We start from the raw sequence: 25,689 nt of genomic DNA, 5'->3' as shown, positions 1-25,689 counted from the left end.
TTCACTCTTTAGACTTCACTCTTCAGACTTCACTCTTTAGACTTCACTCTCTAGACTTCACTCTTCAGACTTCACTCTTCAGACTTCACTCTTTAGACTTCACTCTCTAGACTTCACTCTCTAGACTTCACTCTTTAGACTTCACTCTTTAGACTTCACTCTTCAGACTTCACTCTCTAGACTTCACTCTTCAGACTTCACTCTTTAGACTTCACTCTTTAGACTTCACTCTTCAGACTTCACTCTTCAGACTTCACTCTTCAGACTTCACTCTTTAGACTTCACTCTTCAGACTTCACTCTCTAGACTTCACTCTTTAGACTTCACTCTTCAGACTTCACTCTTCAGACTTCACTCTCTAGACTTCAATCTCTAGACTTCAATCTCTAGACTTCAATCTCTAGACTTCACTCTTTAGTCTTCACTCTTCAGACTTCACTCTCTAGACTTCACTCTTCAGACTTCACTCTTTAGACTTCACTCTTCAGACTTCACTCTTCAGACTTCACTCTTTAGACTTCACTCTTTAGACTTCACTCTTTAGACTTTACTCTTCAGACTTCACTCTTCAGACTTCACTCTTCAGACTTCACTCTTCAGACTTCACTCTTTAGACTTCACTCTTCAGACTTCACTCTCTAGACTTCACTCTCTAGACTTCAATCTCTAGACTTCAATCTCTAGACTTCACTCTTCAGACTTCACTCTCTAGACTTCACTCTTTAGACTTCACTCTTCAGACTTCACTCTTCAGACTTCACTCTTCAGACTTCACTCTTTAGACTTCACTCTTTAGACTTCACTCTTCAGACTTCACTCTCTAGACTTCAATCTCTAGACTTCACTCTTCAGACTTCACTCTCTAGACTTCACTCTTTAGACTTCACTCTTCAGACTTCACTCTTCAGACTTCACTCTTCAGACTTCACTCTTTAGACTTCACTCTTTAGACTTCACTCTTCAGACTTCACTCTTCAGACTTCACTCTTCAGACTTCACTCTTCAGACTTCACTCTTCAGACTTCACTCTTCAGACTTCACTCTTTAGACTTCACTCTTTAGACTTCACTCTTTAGACTTCACTCTTCAGACTTCACTCTTTAGACTTCACTCTCTAGACTTCACTCTTCAGACTTCACTCTTTAGACTTCACTCTTTAGACTTCACTCTTTAGACTTCACTCTTTAGACTTCACTCTTTAGACTTCACTCTTCAGACTTCACTTTTCAGACTTCACACTTCAGACTTCACTCTTTAGACTTCACTCTCTAGACTTCACTCTTCAGACTTCACTCTTTAGACTTCACTCTTTAGACTTCACTCTTTAGACTTCACTCTTTAGACTTCACTCTTCAGACTTCACTCTTCAGACTTCACTCTTTAGACTTCACTCTTTAGACTTCACTCTTTAGACTTCACTCTTCAGACTTCACTCTTCAGACTTCACTCTTCAGACTTCACTCTTTAGACTTCACTCTCTAGACTTCACTCTCTAGACTTCACTCTTTAGACTTCACTCTTCAGACTTCACTCTTCAGACTTCACTCTCTAGACTTCAATCTTTAGACTTCAATCTCTAGACTTCACTCTTTAGTCTTCACTCTTCAGACTTCACTCTCTAGACTTCACTCTTCAGACTTCACTCTTTAGACTTCACTCTTCAGACTTCACTCTTCAGACTTCACTCTTTAGACTTCACTCTTTAGACTTCACTCTTTAGACTTCACTCTTTAGACTTCACTCTTCAGACTTCACTCTTCAGACTTCACTCTTCAGACTTCACTCTTCAGACTTCACTCTTCAGACTTCACTCTTCAGACTTCACTCTTTAGACTTCACTCTTTAGACTTCACTCTTTAGACTTCACTCTTTAGACTTCACTCTTTAGACTTCACTCTCTAGACTTCACTCTTCAGACTTCACTCTTCAGACTTCACTCTTTAGACTTCACTCTTTAGACTTCACTCTTCAGACTTCACTCTTCAGACTTCACTCTTCAGACTTCACTCTTCAGACTTCACTCTTTAGACTTCACTCTTTAGACTTCACTCTTCAGACTTCACTCTTTAGACTTCACTCTTCAGACTTCACTCTTTAGACTTCACTCTTCAGACTTCACTCTCTAGACTTCACTCTCTAGACTTCACTCTTCAGACTTCACTCTTCAGACTTCACTCTTTAGACTTCACTCTTTAGACTTCACTCTTCAGACTTCACTCTTCAGACTTCACTCTTCAGACTTCACTCTTTAGACTTCACTCTTTAGACTTCACTCTTCAGACTTCACTCTTCAGACTTCACTCTTCAGACTTCACTCTTTAGACTTCACTCTTTAGACTTCACTCTTCAGACTTCACTCTTCAGACTTCACTCTTCAGACTTCACTCTTTAGACTTCACTCTCTAGACTTCACTCTTCAGACTTCACTCTTTAGACTTCACTCTTTAGACTTCACTCTTTAGACTTCACTCTTTAGACTTCACTCTTTAGACTTCACTCTTCAGACTTCACTCTTCAGACTTCACTCTTTAGACTTCACTCTTTAGACTTCACTCTTTAGACTTCACTCTTAAGACTTCACTCTTCAGACTTCACTCTTCAGACTTCACTCTTTAGACTTCACTCTCTAGACTTCACTCTCTAGACTTCACTCTTTAGACTTCACTCTTCAGACTTCACTCTTCAGACTTCACTCTCTAGACTTCAATCTTTAGACTTCAATCTCTAGACTTCACTCTTTAGTCTTCACTCTTCAGACTTCACTCTCTAGACTTCACTCTTCAGACTTCACTCTTTAGACTTCACTCTTCAGACTTCACTCTTCAGACTTCACTCTTTAGACTTCACTCTTTAGACTTCACTCTTTAGACTTCACTCTTCAGACTTCACTCTTCAGACTTCACTCTTTAGACTTCACTCTTCAGACTTCACTCTTCAGACTTCACTCTTCAGACTTCACTCTTCAGACTTCACTCTTTAGACTTCACTCTTTAGACTTCACTCTTTAGACTTCACTCTTTAGACTTCACTCTTCAGACTTCACTCTTTAGACTTCACTCTCTAGACTTCACTCTTCAGACTTCACTCTTCAGACTTCACTCTTTAGACTTCACTCTTTAGACTTCAATCTCTAGACTTCACTCTTCAGACTTCACTCTTCATACTTCACTCTTCAGACTTCACTCTTTAGACGTCACTCTTTAGACTTCACTCTTTAGACTTCACTCTTTAGACTTCACTCTTCAGACTTCACTCTTTAGACTTCACTCTTCAGACTTCACTCTTTAGACTTCACTCTCTAGACTTCACTCTTTAGACTTCACTCTTTAGACTTCACTCTTTAGACTTCACTCTTCAGACTTCACTCTTCAGACTTCACTCTTTAGACTTCACTCTTTAGACTTCACTCTTTAGACTTCACTCTTCAGACTTCACTCTTCAGACTTCACTCTTCAGACTTCACTCTTTAGACTTCACTCTCTAGACTTCACTCTCTAGACTTCACTCTTTAGACTTCACTCTTCAGACTTCACTCTTCAGACTTCACTCTCTAGACTTCAATCTTTAGACTTCAATCTCTAGACTTCACTCTTTAGTCTTCACTCTTCAGACTTCACTCTCTAGACTTCACTCTTCAGACTTCACTCTTTAGACTTCACTCTCTAGACTTCACTCTTCAGACTTCACTCTTTAGACTTCACTCTTTAGACTTCACTCTTTAGACTTCACTCTTTAGACTTCACTCTTCAGACTTCACTCTTCAGACTTCACTCTTCAGACTTCACTCTTTAGACTTCACTCTCTAGACTTCACTCTTCAGACTTCACTCTTTAGACTTCACTCTTTAGACTTCACTCTTTAGACTTCACTCTTTAGACTTCACTCTTTAGACTTCACTCTTCAGACTTCACTCTTCAGACTTCACTCTTTAGACTTCACTCTTTAGACTTCACTCTTTAGACTTCACTCTTCAGACTTCACTCTTCAGACTTCACTCTTCAGACTTCACTCTTTAGACTTCACTCTCTAGACTTCACTCTCTAGACTTCACTCTTCAGACTTCACTCTTCAGACTTCACTCTTCAGACTTCACTCTTTAGACTTCACTCTCTAGACTTCACTCTCTAGACTTCACTCTTTAGACTTCACTCTTCAGACTTCACTCTTTAGTCTTCACTCTTCAGACTTCACTCTCTAGACTTCACTCTTCAGACTTCACTCTTTAGACTTCACTCTTCAGACTTCACTCTTCAGACTTCACTCTTTAGACTTCACTCTTTAGACTTCACTCTTTAGACTTCACTCTTCAGACTTCACTCTTCAGACTTCACTCTTTAGACTTCACTCTTCAGACTTCACTCTTTAGACTTCACTCTTTAGACTTCACTCTTTAGACTTCACTCTTCAGACTTCACTCTTTAGACTTCACTCTCTAGACTTCACTCTTCAGACTTCACTCTTTAGACTTCACTCTTTAGACTTCACTCTTTAGACTTCACTCTTCAGACTTCACTCTTCAGACTTCACTCTTCAGACTTCACTCTTTAGACTTCACTCTCTAGACTTCACTCTCTAGACTTCACTCTTCAGACTTCACTCTTTAGACTTCACTCTCTAGACTTCACTCTTCAGACTTCACTCTTTAGACTTCACTCTTTAGACTTCACTCTTTAGACTTCACTCTTTAGACTTCACTCTTCAGACTTCACTCTTCAGACTTCACTCTTCAGACTTCACTCTTTAGACTTCACTCTCTAGACTTCACTCTTCAGACTTCACTCTTTAGACTTCACTCTTTAGACTTCACTCTTTAGACTTCACTCTTTAGACTTCACTCTTTAGACTTCACTCTTCAGACTTCACTCTTCAGACTTCACTCTTTAGACTTCACTCTTTAGACTTCACTCTTTAGACTTCACTCTTCAGACTTCACTCTTCAGACTTCACTCTTCAGACTTCACTCTTTAGACTTCACTCTCTAGACTTCACTCTCTAGACTTCACTCTTTAGACTTCACTCTTCAGACTTCACTCTTCAGACTTCACTCTCTAGACTTCAATCTTTAGACTTCAATCTCTAGACTTCACTCTTTAGTCTTCACTCTTCAGACTTCACTCTCTAGACTTCACTCTTCAGACTTCACTCTTTAGACTTCACTCTTCAGACTTCACTCTTCAGACTTCACTCTTTAGACTTCACTCTTTAGACTTCACTCTTTAGACTTCACTCTTCAGACTTCACTCTTCAGACTTCACTCTTTAGACTTCACTCTTCAGACTTCACTCTTCAGACTTCACTCTTCAGACTTCACTCTTCAGACTTCACTCTTCAGACTTCACTCTTTAGACTTCACTCTTTAGACTTCACTCTTTAGACTTCACTCTTCAGACTTCACTCTTTAGACTTCACTCTCTAGACTTCACTCTTCAGACTTCACTCTTTAGACTTCACTCTTTAGACTTCACTCTTTAGACTTCACTCTTTAGACTTCACTCTTCAGACTTCACTCTTCAGACTTCACTCTTCAGACTTCACTCTTTAGACTTCACTCTCTAGACTTCACTCTTCAGACTTCACTCTTTAGACTTCACTCTTTAGACTTCACTCTTTAGACTTCACTCTTTAGACTTCACTCTTCAGACTTCACTCTTCAGACTTCACTCTTTAGACTTCACTCTTTAGACTTCACTCTTCAGACTTCACTCTTCAGACTTCACTCTCTAGACTTCAATCTTTAGACTTCAATCTCTAGACTTCACTCTTTAGTCTTCACTCTTCAGACTTCACTCTCTAGACTTCACTCTTCAGACTTCACTCTTTAGACTTCAGACTTCACTCTTCAGACTTCACTCTTTAGACTTCACTCTTTAGACTTCACTCTTTAGACTTCACTCTTTAGACTTCACTCTTTAGACTTCACTCTTCAGACTTCACTCTTCAGACTTCACTCTTTAGACTTCACTCTTCAGACTTCACTCTTCAGACTTCACTCTTCAGACTTCACTCTTCAGACTTCACTCTTCAGACTTCACTCTTTAGACTTCACTCTTTAGACTTCACTCTTTAGACTTCACTCTTTAGACTTCACTCTTCAGACTTCACTCTTTAGACTTCACTCTCTAGACTTCACTCTTCAGACTTCACTCTTCAGACTTCACTCTTTAGACTTCACTCTTTAGACTTCACTCTTCAGACTTCACTCTTCAGACTTCACTCTTCAGACTTCACTCTTTAGACTTCACTCTTTAGACTTCACTCTTCAGACTTCACTCTTTAGACTTCACTCTTCAGACTTCACTCTTTAGACTTCACTCTCTAGACTTCACTCTTCAGACTTCACTCTTCAGACTTCACTCTTTAGACTTCACTCTCTAGACTTCACTCTCTAGACTTCACTCTCTAGACTTCACTCTTTAGACTTCACTCTTCAGACTTCACTCTCTAGACTTCACTCTTCAGACTTCACTCTTTAGACTTCACTCTTTAGACTTCACTCTTCAGACTTCACTCTTCAGACTTCACTCTTCAGACTTCACTCTTTAGACTTCACTCTTCAGACTTCACTCTCTAGACTTCACTCTTTAGACTTCACTCTTCAGACTTCACTCTTCAGACTTCACTCTCTAGACTTCAATCTCTAGACTTCAATCTCTAGACTTCAATCTCTAGACTTCACTCTTCAGACTTCACTCTTCAGACTTCACTCTTTAGACTTCACTCTCTAGACTTCACTCTTCAGACTTCACTCTTTAGACTTCACTCTTCAGACTTCACTCTTCAGACTTCACTCCTAAGACTTCACTCTTTAGACTTCACTCTTTAGACTTCACTCTTCAGACTTCACTCTTCAGACTTCACTCTTCAGACTTCACTCTTTAGACTTCACTCTTTAGACTTCACTCTTCAGACTTCACTCTTCAGACTTCACTCTTCAGACTTCACTCTTCAGACTTCACTCTTTAGACTTCACTCTTCAGACTTCACTCTTCAGACTTCACTCTTCAGACTTCACTCTTCAGACTTCACTCTTCAGACTTCACTCTTTAGACTTCACTCTTTAGACTTCACTCTTCAGACTTCACTCTTCAGACTTCACTCTTTAGACTTCACTCTTCAGACTTCACTCTTCAGACTTCACTCTTCAGACTTCACTCTTCAGACTTCACTCTTTAGACTTCACTCTTTAGACTTCACTCTTTAGACTTCACTCTTCAGACTTCACTCTTTAGACTTCACTCTCTAGACTTCACTCTTCAGACTTCACTCTTTAGACTCCACTCTTTAGACTTCACTCTTTAGACTTCACTCTTTAGACTTCACTCTTCAGACTTCACTCTTCAGACTTCACTCTTCAGACTTCACTCTTTAGACTTCACTCTCTAGACTTCACTCTCTAGACTTCACTCTTCAGACTTCACTCTTTAGACTTCACTCTTTAGACTTCACTCTTTAGACTTCACTCTTTAGACTTCACTCTTCAGACTTCACTCTTCAGACTTCACTCTTTAGACTTCACTCTCTAGACTTCACTCTTCATACTTCACTCTTTAGACTTCACTCTTTAGACTTCACTCTTTAGACTTCACTCTTTAGACTTCACTCTTTAGACTTCACTCTTTAGACTTCACTCTTCAGACTTCACTCTTCAGACTTCACTCTTTAGACTTCACTCTTTAGACTTCACTCTTTAGACTTCACTCTTCAGACTTCACTCTTCAGACTTCACTCTTCAGACTTCACTCTTTAGACTTCACTCTCTAGACTTCACTCTCTAGACTTCACTCTTTAGACTTCACTCTTCAGACTTCACTCTTCAGACTTCACTCTCTAGACTTCAATCTTTAGACTTCAATCTCTAGACTTCACTCTTTAGTCTTCACTCTTCAGACTTCACTCTCTAGACTTCACTCTTCAGACTTCACTCTTTAGACTTCACTCTTCAGACTTCACTCTTCAGACTTCACTCTTCAGACTTCACTCTTCAGACTTCACTCTTCAGACTTCACTCTTTAGACTTCACTCTTCAGACTTCACTCTTCAGACTTCACTCTTCAGACTTCACTCTTTAGACTTCACGCTTTAGACTTCACTCTTTAGACTTCACTCTTTAGACTTCACTCTTTAGACTTCACTCTTTAGACTTCACTCTCTAGACTTCACTCTTCAGACTTCACTCTTCAGACTTCAATCTTTAGACTTCACTCTTTAGACTTCACTCTTTAGACTTCACTCTTCAGACTTCACTCTTTAGACTTCACTCTTTAGACTTCACTCTTCAGACTTCACTCTTCAGACTTCACTCTTCAGACTTCACTCTTTAGACTTCACTCTTTAGACTTCACTCTTTAGACTTCACTCTTCAGACTTCACTCTTTAGACTTCACTCTTCAGACTTCACTCTTTAGACTTCACTCTCTAGACTTCACTCTTCAGACTTCACTCTTCAGACTTCACTCTTTAGACTTCACTCTCTAGACTTCACTCTCTAGACTTCACTCTTTAGACTTCACTCTTTAGACTTCACTCTTCAGACTTCACTCTTCAGACTTCACTCTTTAGACTTCACTCTTTAGACTTCACTCTTTAGACTTCACTCTTCAGACTTCACTCTTTAGACTTCACTCTTCAGACTTCACTCTTTAGACTTCACTCTCTAGACTTCACTCTTCAGACTTCACTCTTCAGACTTCACTCTTTAGACTTCACTCTCTAGACTTCACTCTCTAGACTTCACTCTTTAGACTTCACTCTTTAGACTTCACTCTTCAGACTTCACTCTTCAGACTTCACTCTTCAGACTTCACTCTTTAGACTTCACTCTTTAGACTTCACTCTTTAGACTTCACTCTTTAGACTTCACTCTTCAGACTTCACTCTTTAGACTTCACTCTTTAGACTTCACTCTTTAGACTTCACTCTTTAGACTTCACTCTTCAGACTTCACTCTTTAGACTTCACTCTCTAGACTTCACTCTTCAGACTTCACTCTTCAGACTTCAATCTTTAGACTTCACTCTTTAGACTTCAATCTCTAGACTTCACTCTTCAGACTTCACTCTTCAGACTTCACTCTTCAGACTTCACTCTTTAGACTTCACTCTTTAGACTTCACTCTTTAGACTTCACTCTTCAGACTTCACTCTTTAGACTTCACTCTTCAGACTTCACTCTTTAGACTTCACTCTTCAGACTTCACTCTTCAGACTTCACTCTTTAGACTTCACTCTCTAGACTTCACTCTCTAGACTTCACTCTTTAGACTTCACTCTTTAGACTTCACTCTTCAGACTTCACTCTTCAGACTTCACTCTTCAGACTTCACTCTTTAGACTTCACTCTTTAGACTTCACTCTTTAGACTTCACTCTTCAGACTTCACTCTTCAGACTTCACTCTTCAGACTTCACTCTTCAGACTTCACTCTTCAGACTTCACTCTCTAGACTTCACTCTTCAGACTTCACTCTTCAGACTTCACTCTCTAGACTTCAATCTCTAGACTTCACTCTTTAGTCTTCACTCTTCAGACTTCACTCTCTAGACTTCACTCTTCAGACTTCACTCTTCAGACTTCACTCTCTAGACTTCAATCTCTAGACTTCACTCTTTAGTCTTCACTCTTCAGACTTCACTCTCTAGACTTCACTCTTCAGACTTCACTCTTCAGACTTCACTCTTCAGACTTCACTCTTCAGACTTCACTCTTCAGACTTCACTCTCTAGACTTCACTCTTCAGACTTCACTCTTCAGACTTCACTCTCTAGACTTCAATCTCTAGACTTCACTCTTTAGTCTTCACTCTTCAGACTTCACTCTCTAGACTTCACTCTTTAGACTTCACTCTTTAGACTTCACTCTTTAGACTTCACTCTTCAGACTTCACTCTTCAGACTTCACTCTTCAGACTTCACTCTTCAGACTTCACTCTTCAGACTTCACTCTTTAGACTTCACTCTTCAGACTTCACTCTTTAGACTTCACTCTTCAGACTTCACTCTTTAGACTTCACTCTTTAGACTTCACTCTTTAGACTTCACTCTTCAGACTTCACTCTTTAGACTTCACTCTCTAGACTTCACTCTTCAGACTTCACTCTTCAGACTTCACTCTTTAGACTTCACTCTTTAGACTTCACTCTTTAGACTTCACTCTTTAGACTTCACTCTTCAGACTTCACTCTTCAGACTTCACTCTTTAGACTTCACTCTTCAGACTTCACTCTTTAGACTTCACTCTCTAGACTTCACTCTTCAGACTTCACTCTTTAGACTTCACTCTCTAGACTTCACTCTTCAGACTTCACTCTTCAGACTTCACTCTTTAGACTTCACTCTTTAGACTTCACTCTTTAGACTTCACTCTTTAGACTTCACTCTTCAGACTTCACTCTTCAGACTTCACTCTTTAGACTTCACTCTTCAGACTTCACTCTTTAGACTTCACTCTCTAGACTTCACTCTTCAGACTTCACTCTTCAGACTTCACTCTTTAGACTTCACTCTCTAGACTTCACTCTTCAGACTTCACTCTTCAGACTTCACTCTTCAGACTTCACTCTTCAGACTTCACTCTTTAGACTTCACTCTTTAGACTTCACTCTTTAGACTTCACTCTTCAGACTTCACTCTTTAGACTTCACTCTCTAGACTTCACTCTTCAGACTTCACTCTTCAGACTTCACTCTTTAGACTTCACTCTTCAGACTTCACTCTTTAGACTTCACTCTCTAGACTTCACTCTTCAGACTTCACTCTTCAGACTTCACTCTTCAGACTTCACTCTTTAGACTTCACTCTTTAGACTTCACTCTTCAGACTTCACTCTTCAGACTTCACTCTTTAGACTTCACTCTTCAGACTTCACTCTTTAGACTTCATTCTTCAGACTTCACTCTTTAGACTTCACTCTTCAGACTTCACTCTTCAGACTTCACTCTTTAGACTTCACTCTTCAGACTTCACTCTTTAGACTTCACTCTCTAGACTTCACTCTTCAGACTTCACTCTTCAGACTTCACTCTTTAGACTTCACTCTCTAGACTTCACTCTTCAGACTTCACTCTTCAGACTTCACTCTTTAGACTTCACTCTCTAGACTTCACTCTTCAGACTTCACTCTTCAGACTTCACTCTTTAGACTTCACTCTCTAGACTTCACTCTTCAGACTTCACTCTTCAGACTTCACTCTTTAGACTTCACTCTTTAGACTTCACTCTTTAGACTTCACTCTTTAGACTTCACTCTCTAGACTTCACTCTTTAGACTTCACTCTTCGATTTCATAAAAAAATGAATGTGCTGCTGCACCGATCCGCCTGTCGATCTCACGCTCCATCCTTCCCTCACTCGTGAACAAGACCCCGAGATACTTGAACTCCTCCACTCGGTGCAAGGACTCCCCGCCCACTCCCCAAGTTACTTTTTCAAATCAGTAACATGTTGGTTTAAGTTAAATCTCATGTCCTCAGTGTGTTGTGAGCATGTGCAGCTTGTGAGCAGGAGTCTCGTCCTCGCGCCAACGAGAATGAAACTCCTGTTCTCAGCTTCTTCTGTGTGTGAGGAGGAAATGTGAGTTTGAGTGAAATAAACTGCTCATGTCGTTGTGCGTCGCTGCTCATGTCGTTGTGCGTCGCTGCTCATGTCGTTGTGCGTCGCTGCTCATGTCGTTGTGCGTCGCTGCTCATGTCGTTGTGCGTCGCTGCTCATGTTGTTGTGTGTCGCTGCACATGTCGTTGTGCGTTGCTGCTCATGTTGTTGTGCGTCTCTGCTCATGTCGTTGTGCCTCGCTGCTCATGTCATTCACTGCTTGAGCCCGACACATGTTTATTGTATGACATTGGATTGTGCTCATCTGTAAAACATAAAAGAAGCTCAAAGCATTTACTTTGCTGTTCATTTGATAGTATAATGATTATGTCAATATAAAATAGGGATAGATGATACAATAATGTTAAGTACTCTAACGCGTTACTTTTACACACAGTAGTGCAGTGATGTACTTTTAAAAGTAACGCGATCCAACACTGATTACAAGCAAACTCTGCATTTAACAATATTCATTTTACAGCCCACCATCTGTATGAGTTGGAATGTTTTGGCTGCGACCACAGTTTGACCAGAGTTTGACCAGAGTTTGACCACAGTTTGACCACAATTTGACCACAGTGAGCTCGGGCCCTGGACTGTGTGTGAAGACTTAGCTGAGGCTAGCGCTACATGTTAGCAGTGTTTTCGCACTAAGAAATGTGACTTGATAGAGGAAAGTGTGGTCCTAGGTTTGGGCTGCTCCAAAAGTGAACAAGTGAAGAAAACATTTATCTCCATTTACAAACAAATGTCATTACAGTCAGATATTATAAATGATAATAATGTATTACCATATTCTCCGCACTATAAAGCGCTTTATAATCCAGTTCGATTAATATATGGATTCATTCTGGTTGTGCTTACCAACCTCGAAGCGATTTCGTGTGGTACACGGCGCTCGCGGCATTACGGCTGCCAAAGTCAGGATGAGAACACCTAAACAAAGGACCCAAAATTAAGGACCCCAAAATGGCTCCTGCCAAGAGACACGCTTACGACGGGGACTTTGAACTCTGGGCTTAAGTAACAGTCCCAACTGTGGTCTGAGCTTTCCTACGGCCGGAATCATCAGAAGGCAAGCCAAAGCAAGGCAAGTTTATTTGTAGAGCACATTTCATACACAAGGCAATTCAAAGTGCTTCACACAACAGGAAAAATGCATTCAAATCACAAAGAAATTACAGAAACAGAAATACAATAAAATTAACTAAATTCAAAATTATCAATCCAACTGATTGTCTAAACTTATAAAATCACAAACAAAAGAGAAGAGTGCAAAGAAAAAATTGTTTCAGTCACATGCACAGCTAAACAAAACTGTTTTTAGCTTAGATTTGAACATTGTCAGAGTAGAACCAGTAGATTCACTCTGTCACTGCATCCAACAGATCAGTTTGTGGAGCAAAACAACTTTCTCCAGCTGAACTCAGACAAGACTGAAATAATCGTTTTTGGCCCACAGAAACAAAGAGAAAGTGTTAGCGGTCACCTCCAGAGTCTCGCTCTAAAACCTACAAACCAAATTAGAAATCTGGGGGTAATAATGGACTCAGACTTGAACTTTAATAGCCACGTCAAATCAATAACATCAGCAGCTTTTTACCATCTAAAAAACATTGCCAAAATCAAAAATATAGTGTCAAAACCAGATTTAGAGAGACTTATCCACGCGTTTGTCTCCAGTAGATTAGACTACTGTAACGGCCTGCTCACTGGTCTCTCCAAACGAGCTGTAAAACAGCTGCAGTACATCCAGAACGCTGCTGCTCGGGTCCTGACTAGAACCAGGAAGTATGATCACATTAGTCCTGTTCTCAGGTCTCTGCACTGCCCCCTGTGGCTCAGAGAATAGACTTTAAAGCAGCTCTGCTTGTGTACAAGTCTCTCCATGGCCTAGCACCAAAGTACATCTTGGATATGTTAGTGCCATATGAACCATCTCGGACTCTGAGGACCTCAGGGACCGGCCTCCTGCTGGTGCCCAGAGTCAGGACAAAACATGGGGAATCTGCATTTCAGTTTTATGCAGCTAAAATCTGGAACATTCTTCCTGAAGATGTGAGACAGGCTTCTACTCTGACAATGTTCAAATCTAAGCTAAAAACTGTTTTGTTTAGCTGCGCATATGACTAAAAGGATTTTTTCTTTGCACTCTTCTCTTTTGTTTGTGATTTTATTAGTTTAGAAAATCAGTTGGATTGATAATTTTTAATTTAGTTAATTTTATTGTATTTCTGTAATTTCTTTGTGATTTGAATGCATTTTTCCTGCTGTGAAGCACTTTGAATTGCCTTGTGTATGAAATGTGCTCTACACATAAACTTGCCTTGCCTAGAACCTGTCTCACATCTTCAGGAAGAATGTTCCAGGTTTTAGCTGCATAAAACTGAAACACAGATTCTCCATGTTTAGTCCTGACTCTGGCACCAGCAGGAGGCCGCTCCATGTTTAGTCCTGACTCTGGCACCAGCAGGAGGCCGGTCCATGTTTAGTCCTGACTCTGGCACCAGCAGGAGGCCGCTCCATGTTTAGTCCTGACTCTGGCACCAGCAGGAGGCCGGTCCATGTTTAGTCCTGACTCTGGCACCAGCAGGAGGCCGGCCCATGTTTAGACCTGACTCTGGCACCAGCAGGAGGCCGGCCCATGTTTAGACCTGACTCTGGCACCAGCAGGAGGCCGGTCTATGTTTAGTCCTGACTCTGGCACCAGCAGGAGGCCGGTCCACGTTTAGACCTGACTCTGGCACCAGCAGGAGGCCGGTCCATGTTTAGTCCTGACTCTGGCACCAGCAGGAGGCCGGCCCCTGAGAACAGGACTAATGTGATGGTACTTCCTGGTTCTGGTCAGGACCCGAGCAGCAGCGTTCTGGATGAACTGCAGCTGTTTTACAGCTCGTTTGGAGAGGCCAGTGAGCAGCCGTTACAGTCTAATCTACTGGAGACAAACACATGGATAAGTCTCTCCAAATCTGGTTTTGACACTATATTTTTGATTTTGTCAATGTTTTTTAGATGGTAAAAAGCTGCTGATGTTATTGATTTGACGTGGCTATTAAAGTTCAAGTCTGAGTCCATTATTACCCCCAGATTTGTAACTTGGTTTGTAGGTTTTAGAGCGAGACTCTGGAGGTGACGCTGACACTTTCTCTTTGTTTCTGTGACAAAGACGATGATTTTAGTCTTGTCTGAGTTCAGCTGGAGAAAGTTGTTTTTCATCCACACACTGATCTGTTGGATGCAGTGACAGAGTGAATCTACTGGTCCATATTCACCTGCGACAGTGAAACATAGATCTGACTCGTCTGCATCATTGTGATAGGACACATTTTCACTGCGTATCAACTGACCTAACGGCAGCATGTAGAGGTTGAACAGAAGGGGACCCAGGACTGACCCTTGGGGCACTCCACAGGTCAGGGTCATGTGGTCTGAGACACAGCTACCAATTTCAACAAAGTACTTCCTGTCTTCCAGATAGGACCTTAACCAGTTTAGGGCGGGGCCAGTGATGCCCACCCAGTCCTCTAGTCTCTGTAAGAGGATCCCGTGATCGACAGCGTCAAAAGCAGCATCAGATCAACAGAATTAAGACTGAGGCTTTGCCCGTGTCAGTGTTCAGGCGGATGTCATTTGTCACCTTGACAAGAGCAGTCTCAGTGTGATGAGGTCTAAAACCTGACTGAAAAAACATCAAATGAGTTGTTTATTAAGAGGAAATCTGTGAGCTGTTGGTAAACAACCTTTTCAAGGACTTTGCCCCAAAATGGCAGATTAGAGATGGGCCGGTAATGACTCAGTACTGCGGCATCAAGACTGCTCTTCTTTAGGAGAGGCTTTATGACCGCAGTTTTCAAAGACATTGGGAATGTTCCAGATTGAAGCGACATGTTAACTATGTGAGTGAGTGATGCTAACAAACTGTTCAGCACAGACTTTAGAAATCTGGAGGCTCACACATGGAGGCAGCATGTAGATGAACTCAGACTGGTGATGATCTCATGGACAGTTTTGTCAGTTACAGGTGCAAAGTGAGTTAGCTCTAAGTGTCTTGGTGGTTTTAGGGTAATTTTTTGCATTGTGGGATTTATAGCATTTTTAATGCCCTGAACTTTGTCATTAAAGAATAATGCAAACTCATTACACTTGATGTGGAAATGAGTTCTAACGGCAGCTGAGCTGGAGGGTTTGTTCATCTGTTACTGTGACAAACAGGACACGCGAGTTGTTACTGCAGCTTCCAATTATTTCAGAAAAATATCTTTCCCTAGTTCTACATAAGATTAGGTTGTACATGTTCAACTTCTCTTTGTAAATCTCTTTTTGAACCTGGAGCTTTGACTTGCGCCATTTCCGTTCGGCCCTGCGGCACTCCCTTTTCTGTGCCCTGACCCAATCATCATGTCTCCACGGCGCCTCCTGCTTATTTTTAACCATTTTAGCCTTCATAGGGGCGATGGTGTCCAGAACATTCAAAACACTAGATGTAACAGAGTTCAACAAATCATTTACATTAGAACATGAGACATTTACAAAGTTTATCATTTCCATAAACAGTGCACCTGTGCCATCATTTATGTGTCTCCTCTGAACAACTGCAGGACCAGCCTCTGAACAACTGCAGGACCAGCCGGTGGTTTGGGAGAAACAGACAGGTCAAAGACACAGAAATGATCAGACAGAGCAACATCGATCACATTAACATTTGAAATATTTACCTAAAAGATAGGTTTTAAATTATTGTGCTGGTGTGGGCTGACGAATCACTGTGGTGAGCCTGGTTAGAGCTCAAATGAAGAGTCGCTCTTTACTTGAGGGTGGTTTATTGATATCTTCAATTATTCTTTACAGTTTGATTGCACAGGTGATATGTGTGTGGTCCTAAACAAACAGACCAATGAAATATGAATATATATATAATATATAAAGTCACAAACACTGCTATTACTACTATAAACTGACAGGATTACGCTGTAACAGTAGCACATTTACACATATAAACAGTGCACCGACATTAGCGTCACTTTAAGATGTACATGTGATGGAGGCATGCATCAATTAAGCAGCAAACAACTCTAAAACACTAAACTTAATACACATATGCATTGCAAACTTTACTTACTTCTGTCACGCACACAATACTTAACTTGGGATGCAAACAAACTACTACATTCAACTAAAAACTCTGATAAACCGCGATGGCAAACTCCGTCTCCAAACTCTTTTCCTCTCTCTCTCCTCACGCAGCTTGCTCCTTTCGGTTTCGGTTGTCTAGGCTCCGCCCCTTAAAGGGCCTGCATGACAGTCTCTTTCAATAGGGCCTTTTTAACATTACCCCCTTTGTAATTATGAGATCTAGAGTGTGTCCTTTGCTGTGGGTGGGGCCTCTCACATGCTGAGTAAGACTGAAGGTTTCAAGGACAGCATCAAGCTCTTTAGCGTTTCTGTCACAAATATTAACATGCACATTGAAATCACCTGTAATGACCAAACCATCAAAGTCTGTGCATATGACTGAAAGCATCTCAGTAAAATCATCAATAAAACTTTGGCAGTGCTGGGGAGGCTTGTATAAAACAATGAAGAGAATGGATGGAGACTGTTTTAGCTCCATTTTAAAGGATACATACTCAAATGATGAAAACACCCCAAAAGACAACCTGCGGGTAATTATTTCATCTCTAAAGACAGCACAGACTCCACCCCCTTTTTTGTTTTCTCGTGTTTCAGATTCAAACTTAAAGTTGGGTGGAGCAGATTCTATCAGAACTACATTTCCTGTGTTTTTGTCAAGCCATGTTTCAGTTAAAAACATAAAATCAAGATAAGAAGAAATAAAATTATTAATTAAGAGTGATTTGTGACATAAGGATCTGACATTTAGCACAGCAAGTTTCAGACTAGTTTCAGTGAGACTGGGCTTTATCTTTTCACAGGGAATATGAATCACATTTCTCAGATTGGGCCTGACTCGCATTTTGTTTTTCCATCTGTGTGATGTGACTACAGAAATAGCACTAGGGGGGGCTCTTTTTACAGCATTTTACATGAAGGTTACTATGGCGACACTCGGATAATGATGAGCTGGATCCTGGGATGCGGGAGCTACAGCATCCAGCCCAACTGTAACTCGAACACTGACACAGCATGCGACCTCTGCAACGTGTGACCTCTGCAGCATTTGACCTCTGCAACACGTGACCTCTGCAACACGTGACCTCTGCAACACGTGACCTCTGCAACACGTGACCTCTGCAACACGTGACCTGCATCATGTGACGATGGTGACGCGTGCTTGCCCTTATGACACGGTCTTGCAGCCACCGCCCGTCAGTTTGGAGATTCGAGGAAAGGAGATAGTCTGTTCTATAGCTAAACACTGCGGGAATCAATAAAAAAAAAAAAACACTCTGGACATATATGAAGCACAAATAGCAATGTAAGAAGGTTAAAAGCTCTGAAAAGTCGATTTTGCATGTTATGGGACCTTTAAGATAAAGCCAGTCTCTTACTACTACGAGTATACTTAAGTTATGTCATAATACTGGAAATGAAGACACATGCAAAGCCATGACGATTTCTTAAAAACATGTGTAATCACAAAAATGACATTGATATTGTCATTGAAATGAGAAAATGCTTGTTACAGTAATATATCGGTTATGATGCAATAGGCCTGTATCGTTTCCATGACACCACAGAATGTGGCTCATGCTAAACTTTAATAAACTAACAAAAGTATAAGAAGGACCTTGTTTGGAGAAGAGTGGATTAATGACAGCAGCCTGGGTCCTGCCCCTTGACCCCGAAAGTTCAGAGTTTATAATTCCGGTTCGGGCCCTTCACATGTGGAGGCTTGATGCGGATCCTTGCTCCGCCCTTTGACGTGCTTGGTGTGAACGCCCTTTAGAAGTGTCCTACTAACGTGTCAGTCAGGAAGTGGTCTTCTCCTAATGTCGAATCGAATTCCTCAACTAGAATGAAACAAAATGATGCATGAAAAAAAAGTGGCTGAATTAAGATCAGACATTACATTATGTACTCACTCTGTGCAGAAACCCAACCAGGTGGAGTTTGTCCGTCTTAGCAGGAGCACAGCCCAGGGCCGGGTGGGGCGGGGCCGGCTGCAGCTGGGGGCCTCCAGGGGCTTTGCTGGGTCCTGTGTAAGGGGGCTTCTTTGGCAGACTGCACTGTGTAGCTACTGTCCTCCTGGGCACCGGCCCTGACTGAGGACTGAGGGCCCCTGATAGAGGACTGTGGGGCCCCGGGGAGAAAAGGCGCAGTTGGGAGCACAGGAGGGACTGCTCATCCAGGAGCCGAAGCATATTCTGCACAGAGACACGAGGAGCAGAGCTTTGGAACCGTTCTTATAATAGTAAGAATGCTAAGAATGCACAGTTTCCTTTACATTTGAGTGCGGTTTAGTTTTGTTTTTTGAGTCCAAAGTCCAGGTAAAGTCTCAAGTTTTGGCGCGCACGTACTTGATTGTTGTAAATTTAAAAAAAGTGATGCGAGTATCTCTGCCCTGATGTTTTATTAGATGAAAATATGCATCCCCAAACATTTTGAATTATTCTTATCTCTTTGAGGATGCCCAACCTTCACCCTTTGATCAAGTATCAAGTCATTGGTATAAACTTTAGACCAATTACTTGATATTTCGACTCTAAAGTCTGAAAGCTGAAGTCCATGTCAAGTCACTGTCACGAAAGGCAGAACGGAGCAAATTACAGAGCTGGAAACAGGAGATGATTGTAAAAGAACAGAACTGAGAAATGTACAAAGTCACTGGTAATGTCTGAACGACAAGGGAGGGTCCTTCCAGCGGTGTCAGAGCCAACAAACAGCGGTGTCATAGAGCAGGCGAGAGGCATAGTCAAAAATCCGTTCCAGGTTCGGTACACAGGCATTCAGCTTAGTCAGAGGAAAGGCGGAAGGAATACTCAGGATGGTCCGAGGTCGATAACAGCAAACAGGATCACGAGGGTTAGGCAAAAATCAGAAGTCAGAGTCAGAACAGGAATCAAAAATCAGCAGCTCGACAGCTGGGGACGAACACGGCAACGCAGACAATCTCGCACTGAGGCCGAGGAAACAAACACCTAATATACCACACCCAGTGATTAACAAACAGATACAGCTGTGAACCCACGCACAGGTGAGGAGAGCCTGTGATGAGCTGAGAGACAAGGGGCGGTAACCAGAGAGACAAGGAGCGGTAACCAGAGAGACAAGGGGCGGTAACCAGAGAGACAAGGGGGCGGTAACCAGAGAGACAAGGGGGCGGTAACCAGAGAGACAAGGGGGCGGTAACCAGAGAGACAAGGGGGCGGTAACCAGAGAGGAGAACAAGAACAAGAAGGGAGGGGGGAAAGGAAGAGGAGCAGAGACAGAAACACCATGAGTAAGACAAGACTGTACATCACCAGACAGACGTGACCATGACAGTCACAAGCCCAACATCTGCCTTTAGATTTATATTATACATTTATCTATTTTTTTTTTGTTGCAATTATTATTCATTTTTCACTGGATTTTTAGGCAATAGAAACACAGTGTATTCCTATTCTTTTAATATACCGTAATAATAATAATGATAACATGTTATTAAGAAACTTCCAGTATAAAAGAGTCAAATGTGTTAGTTATAAGAAATCTGTACAGTTGCCTCAATTTCTATTTTTGAAAATAGAATATAGTGGCCACAACTAAATAGACTAATGATCATTTATAGTTTAAGTATAAATGTAAGCGTAACACTTGTAGCTCAGAAAGAGGCTTGAGACTTTGAGAAGGACAAAAATAGTGTGAACAGGTGAGTTTACGCGTCTCTCTCTTTCCTCTGGCTTCGAGCGTGTGAGTTCTGCAGCTGGAGCACACAGCGCCGACATGAGCAGGACGCTGTGTGCTCCAGCTGATGAGCTCACAGTTCACTCGTGCTAATGAGACCTACATGAGACATCAGCATGTTTATCCACGGCTTCAGGATGGACCTCCCCTGCCTCTGAGATGGGGGCCGGTGGCCACTGTCTTACACCAAATCCTAATAATTACACCAAAATGTGATTTCAAAAATGCTTTGGCAAATACTCATTAGACCAGACAACCACCAGACAAATCAGAAAGTACTGAGTTGAGTGTATAAAAGACCGGATCGGATGTGTGATTCGGGAGTCATGTTCATCAAAGTTAAGTCGGCTTCTGGTCATAGTGTCCAGTGAATGTTAGACCCAAACTGGCCTTTCAAACACGCTCATGTGGAGAGTAGTATAAAACAGACATGAGCTGAATACCAGAGTGAGGCTGTGGTCGTCGTGGTGCACCAGGTCCGACAGCTGCTTCTCCAGCTCCACAGCCTCCTGCCACACAGCCTTCCTCAGCCGCAGCAGCTCCTCCACACACTCCCTGGAGGACACGGCACAGAACATCTCTCCATCACTCCTGGAGTTGTGTTCTAGTGGTGTAGTACTAGTTTAGGAGCTACTGGGGGCGGCCCGAGGCGTTACCTGTCCTGGTGTGTGAGGGCGCTGTAGACTGCTGCCTGCTCCTCTGTCAGCTGCTCCTCCATCAGGCCCAGCACAGAGCAGAACTTCTGCAGGTGAAGGAGCAGCTCCTCCAGCTCCCTCTGAGACAGCTGAGAAGACAAATGGAATGAATATTATATCCAGGTGTTGAAAGGTGTTTCCCTCGTTAGAGCACGCACTAGAATTAGTTCTGTTGACTTCACTTTTGGGTTGGTCCTATTCACCGCTTCACATTCACCCCAAACAACGCACCAAGAGCCATGTGAGAGGCATCAACTGACTGGAGCACTTATTTCAGGAGAAAAGCTGCGTGGACACCTGGTCTTTTGGTTAATACACCGTGAAAGTGACGTGGCGGTGGCAGTGAAAAATCCGAAGTGTCCCGCTGATTTAAAAGTGAGTCGATCGGATTCGGCTCGTCAGAAGCAGGTTGCTAACGGATAGTTTTGCAGTGACAATTCATGCAAATCTATGCAGTTCAAGCATATTTTTTTTTATCAAATTCCTTCATTCCTTTTGCTCTCACCATGGACTTGGCGGTCACACCACACTCGGCCCTCTCCGGAGAGCGGAAGGAGCCGCTCTGAGACCACCTATTTTAAGCGCTCTCAGGGCGGCCGTTGAATTCGGTCTGGACTCATGTTCACACTCCTTGTTCTAACAAGTGGCTGTGTGAAAACAACTTCCCCGTCTTTTACTCTTGAAACATGAATATTTCAGGTTTAATACAGCCCAACATTCATGAAAATACATTTGAGTGATAATAAGCCTGAGGCCAACTGATTTTAGTTCAAAATGTAAGTTGTTTGATTACTCCTGGTAAAATATTTCACATCTCCATATCGGAAAATAAATGGTATGAAATGTTATTTGGAAAATGAACAGTTGAACTGTTTCTGGTGAGTAAAATGTTACAAATAGTCTAATGAGATAGCATAATGGACTGACTCAAATTGGGGATGGGTCTGGGTCCAAACTCAAGGGCTGAATGAAGTTCACATTAACCTTATCAATGGCCTGTAGGAACTGTGGAGACATATATAACTGCCAACATATGAAGTCATGTAAATCAAGTAGTTTATAGACAGCTGATTATAAAAGGTGTGTCAGGCTCTATTCATTTAAAATTGGGTTTATTAAGGCCATATTTACTCTTATTCTGCCTCTTAACAGCAAATTTTAAGGGAACGTGTGTTTTTTAAAGACATAACCTACTGAAGTGAATTTAAAAGCCCGCCGTGAGGCTAATTAAGGTAATTAATATGTATACATTTTGACTATTAACAGCTCTTTTCACAACACATTTACCTGGATTATGGATACAGCCATAATCACTTTACAGAAGCCCATAAGAGAACAAAGCCAATGTTTACGAGGTTGTGGAAGCTCGTCATGTGCTAAGTGCTAACTAAAAAACACTCGCTGCATGTGGAGTTCCTGCCTAATCGCTCTGACCGGCACTACGAGGTCCCTCGGGGGACACTAAACAGTTCAGGGACAGCTATTGGAACACTGAACAGGAGAGGTGTTTAGGTGGGCCTCACCTCTAAGCAGAACCCAGGTGAGGTCCATCTGGATGTGGACTATTACAGGCTGTAGGAAGACGTCTTTGTGGAGTACTGTGTGTATCTGTGTCATTCATGTCATGTGTTTATCTTGATTTGAATGTTGTTGGACTGTTGTGGCCTCTTCTGCAAACGAATTACCTTCAAGTACTAATAAAGAAACCTTGAACCATTAAAGTGAATGAAAGAAACAAAGCATCAAGATGTATCCGGGGGCCGGAAAACCCCAAAAATCAAGTAGTAAACAGGAACAAATATGCTCGAGAGTGTTATTGAAGATTAGAACTCAGTGAGTGACGCCACCTCAAAAATCAATGAACATGGGGCCAATGGGAGCCTGACGCAGTTGCAGTAAAAGAATGACTCTCACTCACACAAAATTGTTCACGTGAGGACATGTAAAAAATGTTAATATGACCCCGCCCTAAATCGTACAGGAAGTCGGCCATATTGGATCAAACATGGCGTTGACAAAAGTGCACCTTGTACTTTTGGCCTCTCCTCCTACAGTTTTCTTTGAAAACACTTCAAATTGGGCCAATGAAAGCAATGAAATGTTATACATTTGAAGCTGATACACCTTCCATACCGGAATAAATATTTTTGAAAATTTCACCCAAAAAAATCTGTTCTAAGCTGAACGTAATGATATGCAAATGTAGTGGCTATGTAATAAAATGACTCTCTAGCCCCCTCCCTAAATTTGATATCTACATTTTTTTCAACTGAGCACTTAAATAACTCAGACCCCTCCTAATTGGAAAGAAGCCATCATATCTCTTGTTCCTAAAGTGGTTACTGACCGGATTGTGCCTCGTATAGACGCATTTCTTAGCACTGTAGTTTATTTAAATCAAACTCACCACATTGCTGTTTCCTACATTTACTCCTCAGATACTAAATAATGGTTATAACGAAGGAGAAGGAGTTTCATTCTCTTTGGCGTGAGGACAAGTCTCCCGGTAGCTGCACAGTGCACATGCTCACGACACACTGAGCTCTGGGGTTGTGCTCAGGAGACCGGCCCAAAACTAACATGTTACAGATTTGAAAGTAACTTAAAGTAGGAGTATTAAATAACGTGGGTGCACAAAACTAACCCTACATTAATCGTTACTCTAAAAAAGTAATTTGAGTATTATATCGCGTTACCAGCTAAGTTTTTATAGTTTTTATAACCAAGACGTTAAACTAAGCAATGCCAATCATAGCCCTTTGACTGAAATAGTTAATAAAGCTTATACATCAGAACTTTCAAGGGGAAAAATATATAAATGTAATATATACTACTAATTACATCAAAAATAAATGGGAAGGAGAGGGTAATTTTATTTCGACTAAGGAAGAATGGGAAACATCTCAGTTGAGAATCAGAAAATCAAAGAATTTAGTTGGAAAGTGATGTTTTTTCATAACACCAGGTCAAAGTGAACATTAAATGCAACTGTTGGAGAAACTGTGGCACAAGGATGCAAACCATTTCCATGCTTTTTGGGACTGTCCCGATGCTCCGGAATATTAGACTGAAATCAGAAAAGCGCTGCAGACTATTTTTGGCATTGCCATTCCATGGGATTTTGGGACTATTCTGGCCTTAAGACCCCAAAAGCTGCACCTACAATATTGGACATATGGAAAAGGCAAAAAACATAATATCACATTTGGACTCCATTTTGAACTGGACAAATTTAACAGATATTTGGACCAGATAGGATCACTATTTGCAGTTAATAAACTTATGTTCTAAGTTTGTTTTGAAAATGTTAAAAGAAAAGTCTTTGGACTAAGTTATTTTAATTTAAATGTGCCGTGATTTTGTTTCCTGTTGACGTCACTGTCACTGTCACCAGAATTTAAACATGGATAAAAATCATTAATTTTTATTCTATTATTTTTTTTATTTCATATTGTCCGATAGCTTATTGCTGTGACTTGTTCATTGTGTTGTTTGTGTTGCATCGAATCACCAAGACAAGTTCCTGTGTTTGTGAATGTTGTTCTGATGTCTACTTGTGTGCTTATTGTTATTTTTGTTTTCTGGTCGTGTTGTGTTCTGCATTGTTCTATGTTCCATGTTAATTTATTTTTTATTTTTTATTGAAATAAAATATTTATATTTTAAAAAAACAGCACAGGAGACCTTTGGATCACTGACATCACAAATCTGGGTGTCAGTGTTTTTGTGAGGGTCAAAGTGAAAGGACAGCAAAAAATTATTCATTCATTTTCTACCACTTTTCCCCGTTAGGGGTCACAGGTGACTGGAGCCTATCCCAGTGACTTTGGGCCTTAGGCGGGGTACACCCTGGACAGTGGCCAACTCGTCGCAGGTTTAACACAGAGACATAGACATTACAGACAATTATTCACTCTCACATTCATTCACTAGGGCCAATTTAGAGTTGCCAACACACATGATCTTCTTGGGAGGCAAGAGTGCTAACCACTCTGCCATCAGCAAACAATTCATTAATGAGTATGATGATAAGGAAACAATGGCATAACATGGTTAAAACCTCAAAAAGTAAATTTTGCCTTAAAATGTGCGTGCGTGAAGTGTGTTTGGTGATGAGGGATCCACATACCCCTTGGCTTGTGCTGCTGCCCCTCAATCAGCAGATCACAGGTTCAAACCTTGCACAAGACCGTTGACTACTTTGGAAAATACAAACATGCTTTGCTGTTTTATGCCAGTTTGCATTGCACTATTTTGTCTCTTATTATATTGATGACTGTACTGGACAGGTGAGGGAGGGGCAGGTGTGTGAGAGCAGGCACAGGCGGGGGAGGGGTCACAAATGGCTGTTGTATTGAGAACATTTTTTTTAGAGGCTGAGGACATGCCCACTCCCCTGAGCACAAACTTCCTGGTATGGAAAAAAGCTGCTGGACACCACATGACCTGGATTTAAAGGCTTGTGGTTTTGTGCGACATCCAGTAACAAAAATACTATTCTGCTTCAGAACGAAAACTAAAATATTATGCATTTATGAGCAGAATATTATGTGTTGAATACTG

At 41.4% G+C, this 25,689-nt stretch overlaps 1 protein-coding gene across 1 annotated transcript in view; it reads right to left on the bottom strand.

Annotated features, from left to right (window-relative positions):
- The window catches only part of itprid1 (ITPR interacting domain containing 1), a 58,548-nt gene that overhangs the window by 12,873 nt on the left and 19,986 nt on the right, over positions 1-25,689 (bottom strand). The window contains exons 6-8 of the mRNA XM_072450449.1: positions 21,088-21,215; positions 20,875-20,986; positions 18,628-18,909 (exon numbers count right to left, since the gene is read on the bottom strand). Coding sequence (XP_072306550.1) covers positions 18,628-18,909; positions 20,875-20,986; positions 21,088-21,215 — 522 coding nt within the window. The remainder of the gene's footprint in view (positions 1-18,627; positions 18,910-20,874; positions 20,987-21,087; positions 21,216-25,689) is intronic.

This window comes from Eucyclogobius newberryi, unplaced genomic scaffold (assembly GCF_026437365.1).
Source record: "Eucyclogobius newberryi isolate DKJ021-1_F unplaced genomic scaffold, fEucNew1.0.hap1 SCAF_18, whole genome shotgun sequence".
Classification (NCBI taxonomy): Eukaryota; Metazoa; Chordata; class Actinopteri; order Gobiiformes; family Gobiidae; genus Eucyclogobius; species Eucyclogobius newberryi.
This window is presented reverse-complemented; position numbering and strand designations above follow the sequence as displayed.